At 46.0% G+C, this 16,402-nt stretch overlaps 1 protein-coding gene and 1 long non-coding RNA gene across 3 annotated transcripts in view; one reads left to right on the top strand and one right to left on the bottom strand.

Moving 5' to 3' along the window:
- MYO5B (myosin VB) overlaps window positions 1-16,402 on the top strand; it is a 339,036-nt gene that overhangs the window by 318,761 nt on the left and 3,873 nt on the right. For both annotated transcript variants that reach the window (XM_069568511.1, XM_069568512.1), the window contains 7 exons: window positions 42-185; window positions 2,964-3,115; window positions 5,195-5,284; window positions 7,458-7,608; window positions 9,075-9,360; window positions 9,981-10,155; window positions 11,914-11,994. In XM_069568511.1, the coding sequence (XP_069424612.1) occupies window positions 42-185; window positions 2,964-3,115; window positions 5,195-5,284; window positions 7,458-7,608; window positions 9,075-9,360; window positions 9,981-10,155; window positions 11,914-11,994 (1,079 nt within the window). The remainder of the gene's footprint in view (window positions 1-41; window positions 186-2,963; window positions 3,116-5,194; window positions 5,285-7,457; window positions 7,609-9,074; window positions 9,361-9,980; window positions 10,156-11,913; window positions 11,995-16,402) is intronic.
- Window positions 3,812-16,402, bottom strand: part of LOC138428171 (uncharacterized) — a 30,009-nt gene continuing 17,418 nt past the window's right edge. The window contains exons 2-3 of the long non-coding RNA XR_011252313.1: window positions 7,344-7,476; window positions 3,812-5,597 (exon numbers count right to left, since the gene is read on the bottom strand). This is a non-coding gene — a long non-coding RNA (uncharacterized lncRNA). The remainder of the gene's footprint in view (window positions 5,598-7,343; window positions 7,477-16,402) is intronic.

Here is a 16,402-nt window from a genome sequence, read left to right as displayed (position 1 = left end):
GAGATCTCTCAGTTCGTGTTCCTTCCCTCTGCCCTGCTCAGCTGCCCAAGCCTTGGCCCAGAGCGAGAGGAAGCGGCACGAGCTCAACAGGCAGGTCACCGTGCAGCGGAAGGAGAAGGACTTCCAGGGCATGCTGGAGTACCACAAGGAGGACGAGGCCCTGCTCATTCGGAATCTGGTGACAGGTCAGCCCCGCCTCCCGTCCGCCTCCTGCGCAACCCGCACCCCACGGACACCCCCACCCACTTTCACCCGCCCCCTCGAGCTGCTGCGTTTCTGAAGAGCTCCCAGGTGAGGCTGATGCTGGGGTTAGTGTGTGGGCTGCCCCCAGAGTGCGTTTTGTGGGGGCACCCACAGGGCTCTTGGGAGCTGCTTTCCTCACCACCCTGGGCCTGGTTTGCCAGTTGTACCAGCTCCAACCCCTCTGGTCTCACACCCCCACCTGGCTTCACCAGGCCTGACGTCCTGCTCTGTGCTCAGCCCACGTCAGCAGCCGTCTGTCTGCAGGGCCAGCAGGGAGAGCCTGGGCCGGAACCAGGGGGTCTTTGGAGGCCTGGTTCTCTCGCCCCCGAGCTGCTAGCTCCTCTCTCTGGTGCCTGAGTCCTCCCGTCTGTAAGACTTGAAATATGACAGAGGTCAAAGTGCTGTGTTGAATTGTTCGAATGTGAGGAACTCAAAGAGACGGAAGAACAGAGAGTGATTTCAGCCTGGCACAGGTTTTGATTCAGCTCTTCATTTGGGGTATTTTTAGTAGCTAAGTATTTTGCTCTTTTTATAAAGGTTAATTTCCCCTACCACCCTTACAATTGCCTGACAACTAAATGTGACGTAAGTTCACCTTAAACAGGCTGTGTCTTGTTCAAGTGCCATTAGGAAAGAACCTTTAATCTCGGTGAATGAAACTCAGCGCTCGCAGCATCAGAGTGAAACAGAATAATACTGGTGGAGGGAGTAACACTGGCTGCTTGTGCCAGCCAACAGGCAGCTTCCCACGCTCATCGCTCAGGTGGCCCCAGGCCTGCGCACAGCACTTGGCCACCTTCCCTCTAAATGACTTCCCACATGAACTGGGGGAGGATTTCACTGACGGCAGCTCAGGTCCCCAGCGCTGGCTATTCTGTGGATGATGACGAAAAGTAGAGACATGGTCCCCACCCCCAAGACACTGCCATTTAGCTGCTGCAGGATCCCAAATCACAGTGAAAAGTTCCAAGGCAGGAGAAGGTATTTGCAGTTTGCATAGGGGTCAGGCTCAAAGCCAAAAGGTTTAGATTAGAAGTCTTAAAAAAAGCACATTTTTTTTTCTGGAAAGATGTTATTGGCTTTCTAATTAGAGCGAAGGGCCAGTCTGCAGTCAACTGTTAAGCCTATGAGATGCCCAAATGTTAACCAGGTATCAGAGTATTATGGCCTGTAGGTGTATATTTGAGATCAAGTACCCCCTGGAGATGGGGAAACAGTGGAAACAGTGTCAGACTTTATTTTGGGGGGCTCCAAAATCACTGCAGATGGTGACTGCAGCCATGAAATTAAAAGACGCTTACTCCTTGGAAGGAAAGTTATGACCAACCTAGATAGCATATTGAAAAGCAGAGACATTACTTTGCCAACAAAGGTTCGTCTAGTCAAGGCTATGGTTTTCCCAGTGGTCATGTATGGATGGGAAAGTTGGACTGTGAAGAAAGCTGAGTGCCAAAGAATTGATGCTTTTGAACTATGGTGTTGGAGAAGACTCCTGAGAGTCCCTTGGACTGCAAGGAGATCCAACCAGTCCATCCCAAAGGAGATCAGTCCTGGGTGTTCTTTGGAAGTAATGATGCTAAAGCTGAAGCTCCAGTACTTTGGCCACCTCATGAGAAGAGTTGACTCATTGGAAAAGACTCTGATGCTGGGAGGGATTGGGGGCAGGAGGAAAAGGGGACGACCGAGGATGAGATGGCTGGATGGCATCACCGACTCGATGGACATCAGTTTGAATGAACTCCGGGAGTTGGTGATGGATAGGGAGGCCTGGTATGCTGCAATTCATGGGGTCACAAAGAGTCGGACACAACTGAGCGACTGAACTGACTGACTGACCCTCTGGAGATGGTGGCAGCCCGTGCCGAGCCCCAACCCCGGACTCCCTGGTGGAAGATCTGAGGATGTTGCTCCTTCCTTCCCCTAGCCTACCTGCTGGTGGAGGGGAGGCAGCCTCCTTCATTGCTTTAAGGGGCTCGTGGGGCCTGGACGAGGTGGAGGTTGGGGGTGGAGGTAACACGGATGTGGGGTGAGGGCTGGGGCCGCAGTCAGCGTGCCTGGGCCTTGTGCTTATCTTTCCACCTTGCCAATCCCTGGTTCTTTCCTCCTCCTCCTCCTCCTCCTCCTCCAGGCCCTACCAGCACCCCTTTCTCTCAGCCTGGTCTGTGCCTCCTTGAACCTCCTCTGGAATGGCAAGCAGTCTGACAGCTTCTCCCTGGTCTTCCGAGGGTTTTGGCAGGAAAGGGTCAAGAGGCCGAGCAGGAGTCTGTTGTTCACAGGGAGGCTCACCAGCCCCTTCTGGTCCTGCTGGGGCACACAGCCCAGGGGGCAGGGGGAAGCGGGGACAGCAGCTTCCCCTTCTTGGCAAGGACCGTGGCCTGTGTTTAAACTTGGGCAGGGAGCCCCCCGCCCCCCACCCCTGGGGATTCTCTTCCTCTGTGTTATAAAGACAAGGTGTGACAAGCCTATTTTAAACAATTAGGAACATGTTTGTTGTTTGTGGTTTTTTAACGCATTTCTGAAACACTGGTGGACAGGGTCCAAAGCAATGTGTGTGTATCCAAGGCATCTTCTCCCCTACTCCTCTGCCAGCCCCCCACCCCCTACCCTGAGGAGCTTCAGGAACCTGGGGAGGCTGTTTGTATGGGGGCCAGGATTCTCACAACCCTCAGCATCGAGCAGCATCTGCTGTTGAGCTCATCACTGCTGTCTGCTGTTGGCAGAGTTGAAACCGCAGACGCTGGCGGGTGCGGTGCCCTGCCTCCCAGCCTATATCCTCTACATGTGCATCCGGCACGCAGACTACGTGAACGACGACCTCAAGGTGCACGCCCTGCTGACCTCCACCATCAACGGCATCAAGAAGGTCCTCAAGGTCAGTGTCCAGGCGCTGGTCTTGTGGGGAACTGGTGAACACAGCCGCTCACTGACGCCTCAGTTACAAGTTCCCCAGAATCTCCAGCTCTGAAGGGAAATGCCGCCTGATGTCTAGACAAACAGGACCCCCTGGGATGTTTCACTGCGTGCTCCCCGGCACCCCCTTTGCTGGACCCCAGACAGTTAAGAACCTGCCAGGCCATCTGGCCCCGTGCTCAGGGCAGAGCCCAGGGCTGCTGGAGTCAGGCTCATCTGTCTCCCTTGGCTTCATCGTAGGAACACTTTCTGTTTTGCTCCAGACCTTGGGGTCCAGCTTTATCTAGAACTCACCCGTTCATGGTTGGTTGCTGGGGTCCAGCCCCGGTGGATCCAGGGTGATTCGAAGGTGAAGACGGAGTCGGCGTCCTTGGAAATAACTTATTTACAGATAACTTTAATTACAGATAGAGAGGGACTAGAAAATTAGCAGAGAAAAAGAGGCTGAATAACTTGGTTTGCATGGAATACCAATCACCACCTACATAGGCCGCAGGCGTCTTCCCGTTCTCCTGAAGGAGAGGAGGCACTGAGGCCCCCTCGGTCCGATCTTAGAAGCCCAGGCAAAATTAGCAGGCTTGGTGGGTACCCATGCACCAGATGGGAATTCGGCCAGAAAAACGGAGAGCAAGAAAGAAGCGACATGGGGGAATCAGTCTTTCCGGAAACTGATCCCATTTCTTTATTTTGGTGTTTGCTTATATACCTTTTGTTACACATAGGGATGAATACAGAGTCACGCAGGGGTCAGCAGTCCTGACCTTTACCAAAATCAGGTGCTTTACATAAAAAAAGATCTTAGGGGTTTTACATCATCTTCTGGCTATGAGGCCTGCTGACATTTTACGACCCTTTCTAATAACCAAAAAACTTATTTTTTCCAAGAGTGTTTTTTCTTAAACCAGGCACCACCCTCCAAATAAAGTTACATTCCTATAGGGTGAGGGTATAGTGAGTTACAATCAAGAAAGGAATTTATTTAACCCAAGGTTAACATGATTAATCTTAAAGGTTAATACTTCTCCTATATGTTAGTTATATTCATTATAAGGGCAGGGAATATGGAGATTTAGCAGCAAACATCAGCCCAACAAATGAAAATCCTTTCACCAATGTTCCCCTTAAGATCTATTTAGTCTTAAGATAGTGATAAAGTTACATTTTTACATAGCAAGGACACAGTGATTTATAACAAAGTACAGTGATCTATTACAAAAGAGAAAATTCATTAACTCAAAAAGTCTAGTATTGCTAACCTTAAAACTACTATATTTCCTTTCCTATATTCCAAATACATTGATTAATATATTCCCAGGTGCCTAAGGATATGGAGGTCTGGCGGCAATCATTGACTCAACAATGAGAAAAGCCCTGTGCTAATTAAGACTCTCAAAATACTCCAAAACTCTCTGTGCTGTTTATGGTTGAGAGGTAGTAAACAATCATGTGTGGATATGGATAATCCTATCATACAGGCTAGTCTGTCAGCAGAGAGGTTTGACCTGAAACACCCTTGTCACACCCAGGGCAGGGAATTAGCAATAATTATTGGCACAGCAAATGAAAAACCCTTCACCAATATAATTCCTAACCAACCCACTATACTGACAATTTCCCAAATGAATTTGCCTTTAGTAAGTCTAAAACATGGACCTTTGCCATGGGCGGAGTTCCTCACGCTGGCCCCTGGCAGTTGGTCCTCCTATGCTCTGCCTTCAGCCCAGTGACCTAGTACTATACAGCCCAGTTGCACCCCAGTTTTCTCCAGTGAGGCTCCCAAGTGGCCCCAGACCCCACCTACTCCCCGCTGGCTGTGCACCACTGATCACGGGGCTCCAGGCAGGGTCGTGTGTCCTCCCCAGGGCTGGAGGAGCAGGAAGGCAGCCTTGCAGGGAGGGCTTTCTTCCGTGTGCCCATGAAGAGTAAGGGTCCGCTTGTCGCCAGGCCTGGTTGGGGCCTCCTGGGTAAGAGAAGGCAAGGTGGATGCGTCAGGACAGATGGGAACTACCTCTTCATACCCAGGCACATCTTCTTTTCACAGAAGCACAACGAGGACTTTGAGATGACGTCCTTCTGGTTGTCCAATACCTGCCGCCTCCTGCACTGCTTGAAGCAGTACAGCGGGGACGAGGTGAGTGTGAGATGAACCCAGGCCCCTGAAGGGCACAGACGCCACCAAGGTGCCCCGTGTTCTTCAGCAGTTAGGTCCTCATTTCCTTGGGTGCAGCAAAACGTCTTCCACCTCAGAGCACCTCAGACCCCAGGTCAGAACAGGGGCAGGGCGGAGAGGTGTCGGTCCTGAAGGCATCTCTGTTTTGTCCACGTCATCCTGAGCTGCTTCATGTCTCCTGAGGAGAGGGTGTGCAGTCTCTGGGCACCTCTGGGACCTCAGACTCTGATCACTGAAGCAGGAATAAGGCAGGCCTCGATGACCCTGAGGGCCCCTGGAATGAATGGGAAGACTTGTGGGGAAATGTTTACATAACCCATCCATCATCTGAGAGCCCCTTAGGAATCTCCCTGAAAACCCTGTGAACTTAATTTTCTGAAGCAGCCCTAGAAGGGCCCCATTTCTGGGAGCGTGGCAGAAAGCTCAGTGGTCTGGCGGGTCAGGCTGTCTCTCTGAAGCCAACATCTCTGTCTGTTCCAAGACAGAGATGGTCTGAGAAGAGGCGAGGTGTAACTGAACTACAGATGTGCAAACTGACCCTGAAACCCAGCTTCGTGCTTCTCATCAAATTCAGTCCCTTGATCTGAGGCCCCAGCTCACCCCATCACTTATTAATTGTTCTGCTCTGGAGCTCTTGGGTCCAGCTTTTTCTAGAAGTCACCATTCCCACTGTTGATCCTTGAAAAAACTTCTCCCATGCTTTGCCTTCAGCCCAGTGACCTAGTTACATACAGCTCAGTCTCACCCCCATTTCTCTGGTGAGACTCTCAACTTGTGCCCATCTGCCACTCACACCTAACTCCCTGCAGGCCTTCTCAGCTTGGCTCCTCCCTTTCCTTTCACAATCTCAGTCTCTACACTCCCCAGGCTAAGAAACAGTGTAACTCAGTAAGGTGCAACAAAATGCTTTGTTACATCTTTTGTGCCAGAACAAGTTTTCCCAGACTGTTCTCTCTGGGATAAAAGAAGAGCATGCCATGCCAGGCGGTCTCACCACCCTCAGTGGGACTTGACTCGCATCTCTATCCTAGAATCTGAACTTCATCTCATCACCTGTTTTTATTATGCATGGGAGTGGGTTAAATGTTAAAAAAATAGTGTTTATTATTGGAAGAAATGGGGCTCATTTCAAAACAGATATCCTCTATTCCCTAACCCTAACATTATACACAAGCTTTTCCTTTAACCAGAAAACTGTATGTAAGGTTATCTCCCTGAAAGTCACCACTTGACCTAATGCTGCCTGGACTCTGCAGGGAACATTGTACAGGGCTCAGGAGGACCCAGAATCCTGTTACACTGGGCTACTCTTTCATGTGCTTTTATATTCCCAGGGACAAGACTTGAACCACAGTGTAACCCGATCTGCAGAGCCTAGACAACGATTATCTTGCTATCCCCTCTTCTGCCTGCTTTTGTTTTCTTTAAGAATTGCTTTGTGATCTGACATAGTACGAAAGGTATTGCTAGAGACAGTTACCCTTTTGAAAACACTGACTTTTCGGCTGCTCTTGATTGCTTTGGGCCTGAATACAGAGATATTGTTGACATGAGTTCTTCTGATATTAGCAGCTCTCTCAACTTGCATATTACTTCATCTGGTTGACAGGGAAAGCTCAGAAGACATGGTGCTGTAACTGTGGAATCATCTTGGTTCATCCATTAATTCTGATACTCAATGATAGGCTCTACATAAAATTTCTCATTGTAAAAACATACCCTCTGAGCCAGGTACTTCTTCAAGGACTCGTGTGTAGTCTCAATATTTGGGGGTAACCTGATATATTGGGACAAGAACTAGGTTAAGATGCAGGAAGCATGGATCCCTCTTTCCCAGGACCTGCTGCCAACCTGCACTTTGCTGCCTCAGGGAGACTTCAGGGATTTGGACCAAATAATCACAGCCTTTTGATTAAGCAGTTTTCCGAGTCCTCTGTCATGCTAAGTTTTGACTCTGCCTTCAAATTTAAGAGCCATCCTCGAGAACTGGAAGAACTGACAGGGTCTTATAGGACCTCACCTGAGCAGACAGAACCCGAGCGGTCTCCCCACAGTAGGATACCTCGGAAGTGACTGGAGGCCCAGAGGTCTTCCTGTGCCTGGCACTCAGCACAGCGCCCGTCTCCCTCTGCAGGGCTTCATGACTCAGAACACTGCGAAGCAGAATGAGCACTGTCTTAAGAACTTTGACCTCACTGAATACCGCCAGGTGCTGAGCGATCTTTCCATTCAGATCTACCAGCAGCTCATTAAAATCGCCGAGGGCCTCTTGCAGCCTATGATAGGTAAGCTGGCACCGGAGATCTCCAGCGCTCATCGTGGGGTCTGACGTGAGGGTAAGCTCTCCCTCCGTTTAGGGAACCGGCTATCTTAGGACAGCCCCCAGAAAGCCCAGGCTCTTCCCAGAAGAGGCAGCTAAGGAGGTATATGCCGTCTACTCAAAAAGAGTCATGAAATTTTCAACACCAGCCCATCAAAGCATGTGGTGCTTGGTAGTGAGAATATAGATCACTTTCCCTCTATCTCCTTTTTCTTTAACGTATTGTATTATTTTTTCCCCAAACTAATTTCCATAGGTACTAAATATAAATTCAGAAAATGTAAATGCATACACAGTGAAAAGATATAATACTCTTGCCCATGTATATGCTTTATTCATGGAAAAGGGGAAAAGTATGTTCATATAAATAAACACAGTAGTAAACACTCATGCAATAAATATTTATTGAACATTCTGTCCAAAGCAGGACACTTGGGCACTTGACATGATATCAGAATTGAAAAATAAGAGCAATTATTTTTTATGTTAGAAGAAAAGTAACACACATGTGCATCACTCACTGTGCTCCTTAAAGGCTGGGGAGGTTCTCCCAAAGCACGTGGACTGTGTTTTCCCCAAGTTCTGACAGCATAAGTAGGTTGTAAGTGAATGCCAAGTAGGACAGGGTCCCACATGCCATCCAGAAATATACCCCTTGGGATAAGATTCATTCCAAATCCTCCTCCTTGTCTGAGAATCTTCTTAGGAGGAGCTAGTTTATTCTTACCAGACATAGGGAGAACTGGGGATATTTCATGACTCAGACAAGGTGATAGTTAATCGCATCAGTTCTAGAATTGGACAGACCTGGGTTCAAAGCCTGGCCCTGACACTTCCTGGTAGGGTGACTTTGGGCAAATTATTTAATGCTTCAGTTTCCTCACTAGGAAATGGGTTGTTGGAAGGTTAAAAGGAATACTGAATGTAAAGCGCCTGACATGTAGTTAAGTGCTGTGCATTAACTATGACAGACCAGCTCACCTAAGATTTACATGGTCAGAGAGTGATGGAGAAGAGCTGTTTGAACAACTGTTAGATGATCTCAGAGTCCAGGCCCAGATCAGTGGCCAGGCCACGACTACACCCACGTTGCTCAATTCTCGCCACGACTACACCCACGTTGCTCAATTCTCAAATTTTGGTTGCACAGCACAGAAGCCAGTACAGAATTGAGTTGGTTTTACCTTTTACCTATGTCCCATCACCAATAAATTTAAGCGAAGATTTAGTCCACAGGTTTAGGCGAAGATTTCTATGTGGAAAACTTACTCGGTTGTAGAGATCAACCTATTAGAAATCGCATGCCAAATGCTCTAAGTTCCTGAACGTCACCTCTGGGCAGGTCACGGCCAAAGCCCTGTGTGATCCGAGTGACCCAGAAGCATATCTAATTTGGGAACATCCGTTGCTCTAATCACGCTTCGCTTTTAGTGTCAGCCATGTTGGAGAACGAGAGCATTCAGGGTCTGTCCGGGGTGAAGCCCACGGGCTACCGGAAGCGCACCTCCAGCATGCCAGAAGGAGACAACTCGTATTGCCTGGAAGCCATCATCCGCCAGATGAACTCCTTCCACACGGTCATGTGCGACCAAGGCCTGGACCCCGAGATCATCCTGCAGGTGTTCAGACAGCTCTTCTACATGATTAACGCAGTGACGCTCAACAACCTGCTTCTGCGGAAGGACGTCTGCTCCTGGAGCACAGGCATGCAGCTCAGGTAGGCGAGTGCACCTCAGCCCACCCCTAGGAAAGGGACACCCCACACGCCAGCTGCACTCACACACGGGGGACATTTGTTTCTGAAAATGACAGCCAAATCCAAGTGGCCGTCCTTGTCACAGGCAGTGTGTGACTCAGATCCAGCACTTTTTTATTTGTTGATGAAATTCATCACTTACCGAGGAGGTGAGCTTGGTAAACAAATCAGTACAAAGCTCAAACATTTGCAGACTTTATCAAGGTTGTAAATATGATTTGGCTAGGTTTGAGAGAAAAATCAATGATTTAAGAGGCATGATGGCTCACCGGAGTACAAATATGTTTGCAAATGTTAAATGTAAGTTGTTTTAATTCAGTATAGTTAATGCCTTTTCCCCCCATTAACTTAGTACAGACACATTAGGCACTTCATCTTGGCTCGGTTTTAAGCACCCACTCATTCCACAAACAGTTACTGAGTGCCATGTACTTGTCACACTCTTGCCCACATGAGAGAATCAAGAGGAGGAGAGTGATAACACTAGTGGCATCTGGGCTGCAGAAGAAAGCCACAGGGTGTGCTCGTCCCAGTGAAGCAAGAAGACAGGCATCACAGGGCGCTCTCTTCCTGTGTCTAAGGTACAACATTAGTCAGCTGGAGGAGTGGCTTCGAGGAAGAAACCTGCACCAGAGTGGAGCTGTTGAGACCATGGAACCCCTGATTCAGGCTGCCCAGCTCCTGCAGTTAAAGAAGAAAAGCCCCGAGGATGCTGAGGCCATCTGCTCCCTGTGCACTGCCCTCAGCACCCAGCAGGTATGGTCACTGTCAGCCAAAGGGACTCAGGGCCAGGCTGGCTTCCATTCCAAGTCAAACGTTGTTTTCAAAGCGCTCTGGGACTCTTTCTGCCCCTGGTGATACAGTCCTGAAAGTTCAGTCCACTGAATGTTCCTGCATGAACTAAAGATACTTTGGTCTGCCAGTAACCCTCTGATCGCTCTTATTTACTTAGAAAGATCAGGTAGTCAATCCCACAAAGCATCAAGCTTAGGCACAAAGGTTTTTAAATGCTTACAGAGAGATCTGGAATGTCTCTCACCCCAAAATTTAAATTTCTTTCAGAAATTGGCAGCAGCATCTGGCATTTGGCATTTAATTGTTTCCTTTACAACTATAATTCCATTATATTTGTATTTTCACTTAGACTTCATATGTGTTATTTTTTAATATTTTTTTATTTGGCTGCACCAGATCTTAGTTTCAGCATGCAGGATCTTCAATTTTTTTTTAAGTGGTGACATGAGGGATCTTTAGTTGTGGCGTTCGAACTCCTATTTGCAGCATGTGGGAACTACTAGTTTCCTGACCAAGGATAGAACCCAGGTCCCCTGCATGCGGAGTGTAGAGTCTTAGTCACTGGACCACCAGGAAAGTCCCTACATGATTTTAAATAAAGTCAGTAAGCATCTGACTTTAAATTCTTTCCTTTTCCCCCCAGAAGTTGTATTTATACTGGGTCTCAGTTGCAGAGATAATTTGTTGTTGCCATTCAGTTGCTAAGTCATGTCTGACTCTCTGCGACCATATGGACTGCAGCAAACCAGGCTCCCCTGCCCTCTACTACCTCCCAGAGTTTGCTCAAGTTCATGTCCATTGACTAGGTGATGCTATCTATTTCATCCTCTACCACCCCCTCTTCTTTTGCCTTCAAGAAGTACTATGTCTGTCAAAAGACAAATCCTGTCCACACATAGGTGACCTTGCCCTCCATCATGAATGTGCCTGTTTAGAAATGGGCCCACCACAAGGTAGGGGTGCAAAATGAGACCAGCATGAGGAAATCGGAATTTTCCATATTAAATCATGCCCCTTCTCTCTGCCCAGCACCTAAAGAACAACAGGATCCAAATTCACTATTGTAAGTAAACATACATTTCCTTACCACCTCCATTAGATACTCAGAGATGAAATACCAAGCGTTTAAGAAAGCTGCTTCCTTCTATACATGTTTACTGAAAGTTTTGAAACTTAAAATTTTGCTTTCATAAATTTATTCCTAGACTGTGCCTGGCACCGCTCTGCCACTGGGCAGGTCACTTCCCCTACACAAAGAATTACTTTCTGTTTAGGTAGGAGAAAAACTTGCCCTTTAGTAAGTGATTTTGGGGGGTGGTGAGAGGTAAGAAAGTGCTGTTAAGACCTTTGTTATAAAAGGTAAGATACCTAGAACTCTTTTAATGAAACCTTTAAATGGGTAGTAGATAGGGTGCTGAAGACTTCAGGCCAACAGTTTCCTAAAATCCTCATTAATTCATAAATCATCGAGCATGGGGGAAGGTTGGCCAGACATACAGGAGAAAGGAATGGGTAAGAGAGCTCAGATCTCCCAGGCAGAGCTTTGGGACCCTAATGTACTAAACGTGGATGCCTCAATGTCAGTCCAGCTGCACCTGAATTGTGGGTCTTGCCCACAGAGAAGTGTTCTCGGGTGCCAATGTCATATAGTCTTTAAGATTCAAAAGTGATTTTAGGTTAATTTAGCTCTGTGCTAAGCTTTTGTTTTTATTCCAACAGATTGTCAAAATTTTGAACCTTTATACCCCTCTGAATGAATTTGAAGAACGGGTGACAGTGGCCTTTATACGAACAATCCAGGTGAGTTTTAAAATAGTAATCAATTTTATAAAGTCCTAGGATAAAACACGGAGAAGGCAATGGCACCCCACTCCAATACTTTTGCCTGGAGAATCCCAGGGACGGTGGAGCCTGGTGAGCTGCCGTCTCTGGGGTCGCACAGAGTCGGACACGACTGAAGTGACTTATAGCAGCAGCAGCAGCAGCATAAAACAAATAAAAGAATTTGTAGTTTATAGTTGAACCTAGCTTCTCTTTTATTAGTAAAATACTGCTTCCATTATATTCTAGAAGACTGAACTTTAATAGTTTTTGCCTCTTGGATTTTGCATTGTTTAAGTATTATTTCATTGATCACTGTGTGTGTGTATGTTAGTCACTCAGTCGTGTCTGACTCTGTGACTCCACGGACTGTAGCCCGCCAGGCTTCTCTGTCCATGGGATTCTCCAGGCAAGAATACTGGAGTGGGTTGCCATTCTCTTCTCCATGGGATCTTCCCAACCCAGGGATCCAACCCTGGTCTTCTGCATTGTAGGTAGATTCTTTACCACCTGAGCCACCATGGAAGCCCCAGTTTACCACTAGCAAGTTGCTAAACTATAACACAAAGTGGAATTAGAAAGTAAGCAGAATATCAACCCTACCCATAAATGAAACTAAGAAATACTGTTTGTTTTATTTTTAATGTTTATTTGGCTTCGTCGGGTCTTAGTTGCGGCATGCAGGGTCTTTGTTGCGTCATTCAGGATCTTTCCTTGCAGCTCATGAACTCTCTGGTTTCAGTTTGTGGGCTTAGTTGCTCTGTAGCGTGTGGGATCTTAGTTCCCTGACCAAGGATCAAACCTGCATCCCCAGCCTTGCATGCAGACTCTTAACCACTGGACCACCCCTGAAGTCCCAAGAAATACTGTTTTAAGAAAAAAAAGAGCTCTTAAATCTTGACACTGAACATTCTTGAAAGCAAGCATATTAAGGGAAATGATCATTTAAATCTGTCTTAAGAGTTTGTGAATGTGTACCTAAAGATGAGCTTCCTAAGCTGAGCCCTCAGTGATCTGTGCTGAGTGCCTAATCTTCGTGTGTGACTGTTGCTGACAGCATCTAAAGGGTGAGTCACATCAAGATTAGTCCCCAAAACGGTGAACACTCTTCCCATCAGTACAGGTGGGGAGCACCCTGAGGAGACAGAATACTTTTTTAAACTTTTAAACTGTCTCTTCAGCTGGTGAAGTAACTGTCAGTCCGAATCAAGGATAAAAAGAAATGGGAGAACGTGATTAGAGAAGGAGGCAGAAAAAGCAGAAAACAATTAATTACCTTGAGCATCATGTATAAATAGAGAAGAGAGGCTGAAGGTCAGGGGAGGGTGCCAGTCAGATGGAAGCTTGTTCTGTTAAGGGCAGTGGGGGAAATCCAGTGGTTTGTTAAAGATTTGGGTCAGAGAGAACTAGGCAGAGAGTCATCTCCATGGATGTTGTATCGTCAGCTGCTGAAATGACTGATGGCAGAAGCCACTGAGTTCTCTGACATGCCACTGTTTTTATGGAGAGCTGAGAATTTACACAAAGCAGAGTGCATGTTTATTAGAAAGTCTTTTTTTGCTTTTAGATATCTGAGACCCAGTAGAGGGAGAGCTCCAACTGCTTATAAATTAGCAGCTATATATAAACTGTGTATAAACTGGCAGTTATATATAAGCTGTATATAAATTGTATACAAGAAGAGGATTCAGGCCAAAGGTCCAAGAATATGAGCCAAATCACACTTGGTGTTTAAGGTAGTAGGAAAAAGCCAGTGGAAGTTGGTCAGATAGTCTCTGGAGACACATACAGGGAGATTCTGAGTCATCCTTAGCAGTCAATTCTCGAGTCCATCTATTCTGTCAAAAAATGTTGTGTGTGTCTGTGTGTGTTTGCCAGCTAGGGTTTTAGTTTTGTTTCTTCCTACACAGTGCTCAAAGGAAAGGCTGGGACACTTCATGCCATCCTCCTGTACTTGAACCTTATGTAGGATAAATATAAGTTGCTTTTGCAAACCATTTGCTAGGACAGAATATGCTAATGTGTAAGAATGATTCCTGTGAAATGACTACCTTGTGAATTTTAAATAAATACATATATACCTTTTGTTCCTGAATTGTAGTATAGGTATTATTTTCTTTTTTGTCCCATTTTTATACTCTCCTTTAAATCCATTACAATTTCTTCAAACCCTTTAAAGTGCAGAGCCTACTGCTAACTCTGACTAAGGTGCAGAAATCAAAGGGTCTTAAGTGCTATGAAAAAATTTTATGAACCTGTTGCCATTTTACATTTTATGCACATTTTCTCATGCTGTGTGATGGCTTTGTAATAATAATGCAGCAAAGCTTGGAGCCAGCTGAGTGCTGAGCTAGCAACACTCCTGGAGAGACTGCTCTGACAGGATCACATGAAAGCCACCCTATGGTAGCTTAAATTAGTGAAGTTGCTTATTCATCCTTAAATGTCCTTGACTTTTCCAAATTTCTTTTCCTATCATTTCAAACTACTATTCCAAACTGTTAAAATTACTTTATAAATTTGACCCATCTTTCAAGATACCAAACCTCATGGGTGTTTTTAAACTTGACACCTAGAAATTTAAAGTGTTTTCCTTACCCACGTTCAACTCTACAGGTTCTTCTGCCTTCTTAGAAGCATGTCAGTCTTACACTCATGCCGATTTCATTCTAAAAACCCTGTTTCCTAGCACTTTTCAAAGGCTACTGCATTGCATATTTATTGACCTCACCCCTTGCTTCAAGACTTAAGAAAATAGAGATGCTGTGAGTGTTAGAGTCAATGTAACATCCACACAGGGGATTCACATAGCAGATAAATATCCCTTGTCTTCTCTAAAGGGCAAATGATGAAACCTCTAGAAGGTTACAGAATATCAAAATATTGTCACTATCTGGCATCTGGTCCCATCACTTCATGGGAAATAGATGGGGAAACAGTGGAAACAGTGTCAGACTTTATTTTGGGGGGCTCCAAAATCACTGCAGATGGTGATTGCAGCCATGAAATTAAAAGATGCTTACTCCTTGGAAGGAAAGTTATGACCAACCTAGATAGCATATTGAAAAGCAGAGACATTACTTTGCCAACAAAGATCCGTCTAGTCAAGGCTATGGTTTTTCCAATGGTCATGTATGGATGTGAAAGTTGGACTGTGAAGAAAGCTAAGTGCTGAGGAACTGATGCTTTTGAACTGTGGTGTTGGAGAAGACTCTTGAGAGTCCCTTGGACTGCAAGGAGATCCAACTAGTCCATTCTAAAGGAGATCAGTCCTGGGTGTTCTTTGGAAGGAATGATGCTGAAGCTGAAACTCCAGTACTTTGGCCACCTCATGCGAAGAGCTGACTCACTGGAAAAGACTCTGATGCTGGGAGGGACTGAGGGCAGGAGAAGGGGACGACAGAGGATGAGATGGCTGGATGGCATCACCAACTCAATGGATGTGAGTCTGAGTGAACTCCGGGAGTTGGTGATGACAGGGAGGCCTGGCGTGCTGCGATTCATGGGGTAGCAAAGAGTTGGACACGACTGAGCGATTCAACTGAACTGAACTGAAAGCAGTGATGGTGCCTTGTCCCAACAGGACAAGCAGTTCTCATACTTGTGGGATGACCTGTGTTTCCCATCAGGATATATTGATTTTCCTATTGGCAGGACTCACAGTTAGTTGCCTTTGTATAGTTCAAAGTTTGATGGTGTGTGCCAGACTCAAGGAAGAAAGGAAATTTATCATAAAGAGATAAATTTCGTATCACAAAAAGAACAGCAAACAACATACCCCTTGCCAAGTACCAGAGGCTGCTCTGAATGCTTTCTTCACACACATTTACTTTCTTGAGCCTCATATGCTAATGAATATACTCTCCCCACCTCATTTTTTGCCATGTGTTTTTCTTTAAACCATTTTTAAGTGTACAGTTCAGTGGCACTGACTATATTCAGAATGTTGTATAACTACTGCCACTAATTCCAGAACTTTTTCATCATTCCAAAAAGAAATTTGACCCAATGAGCAATAATTCCCTATTCTTCCTTTACCTCAGCCCCAGATAACCTCTATTCTACTTTCCATCTCTGTGAATTTGCTTTTACTAGATATTTCATGTAAATTTGTCCTTTGAGGTCTGGCTTATTTTACTTACAGTATTCTTTGGGTTCATCTGTGTTTTGCTATGTAACAGGTAGCAGAACATCATTCCTCTTTGTGGTTGAATAATAACCCCTTGGGTGTATATATTACATTTTGTTTATCCATTCATCTGTTGATGGACCCTGGATTGCTTGTTTATTGGGGGCAATGCTTTCATTAACATTGGTATACAAATATGAGTACTTGTTCTAAGTTATTTTAGGTGTATCCTTGGGAGTTGAATTACAAGTTCATATA

Source organism: Ovis canadensis, chromosome 23, assembly GCF_042477335.2.
Source record: "Ovis canadensis isolate MfBH-ARS-UI-01 breed Bighorn chromosome 23, ARS-UI_OviCan_v2, whole genome shotgun sequence".
NCBI lineage: Eukaryota > Metazoa > Chordata > Mammalia > Artiodactyla > Bovidae > Ovis > Ovis canadensis.
The sequence above is the reverse complement of the archived record's forward strand: the minus strand, read 5'-3'. Positions and strand labels throughout refer to the sequence as shown.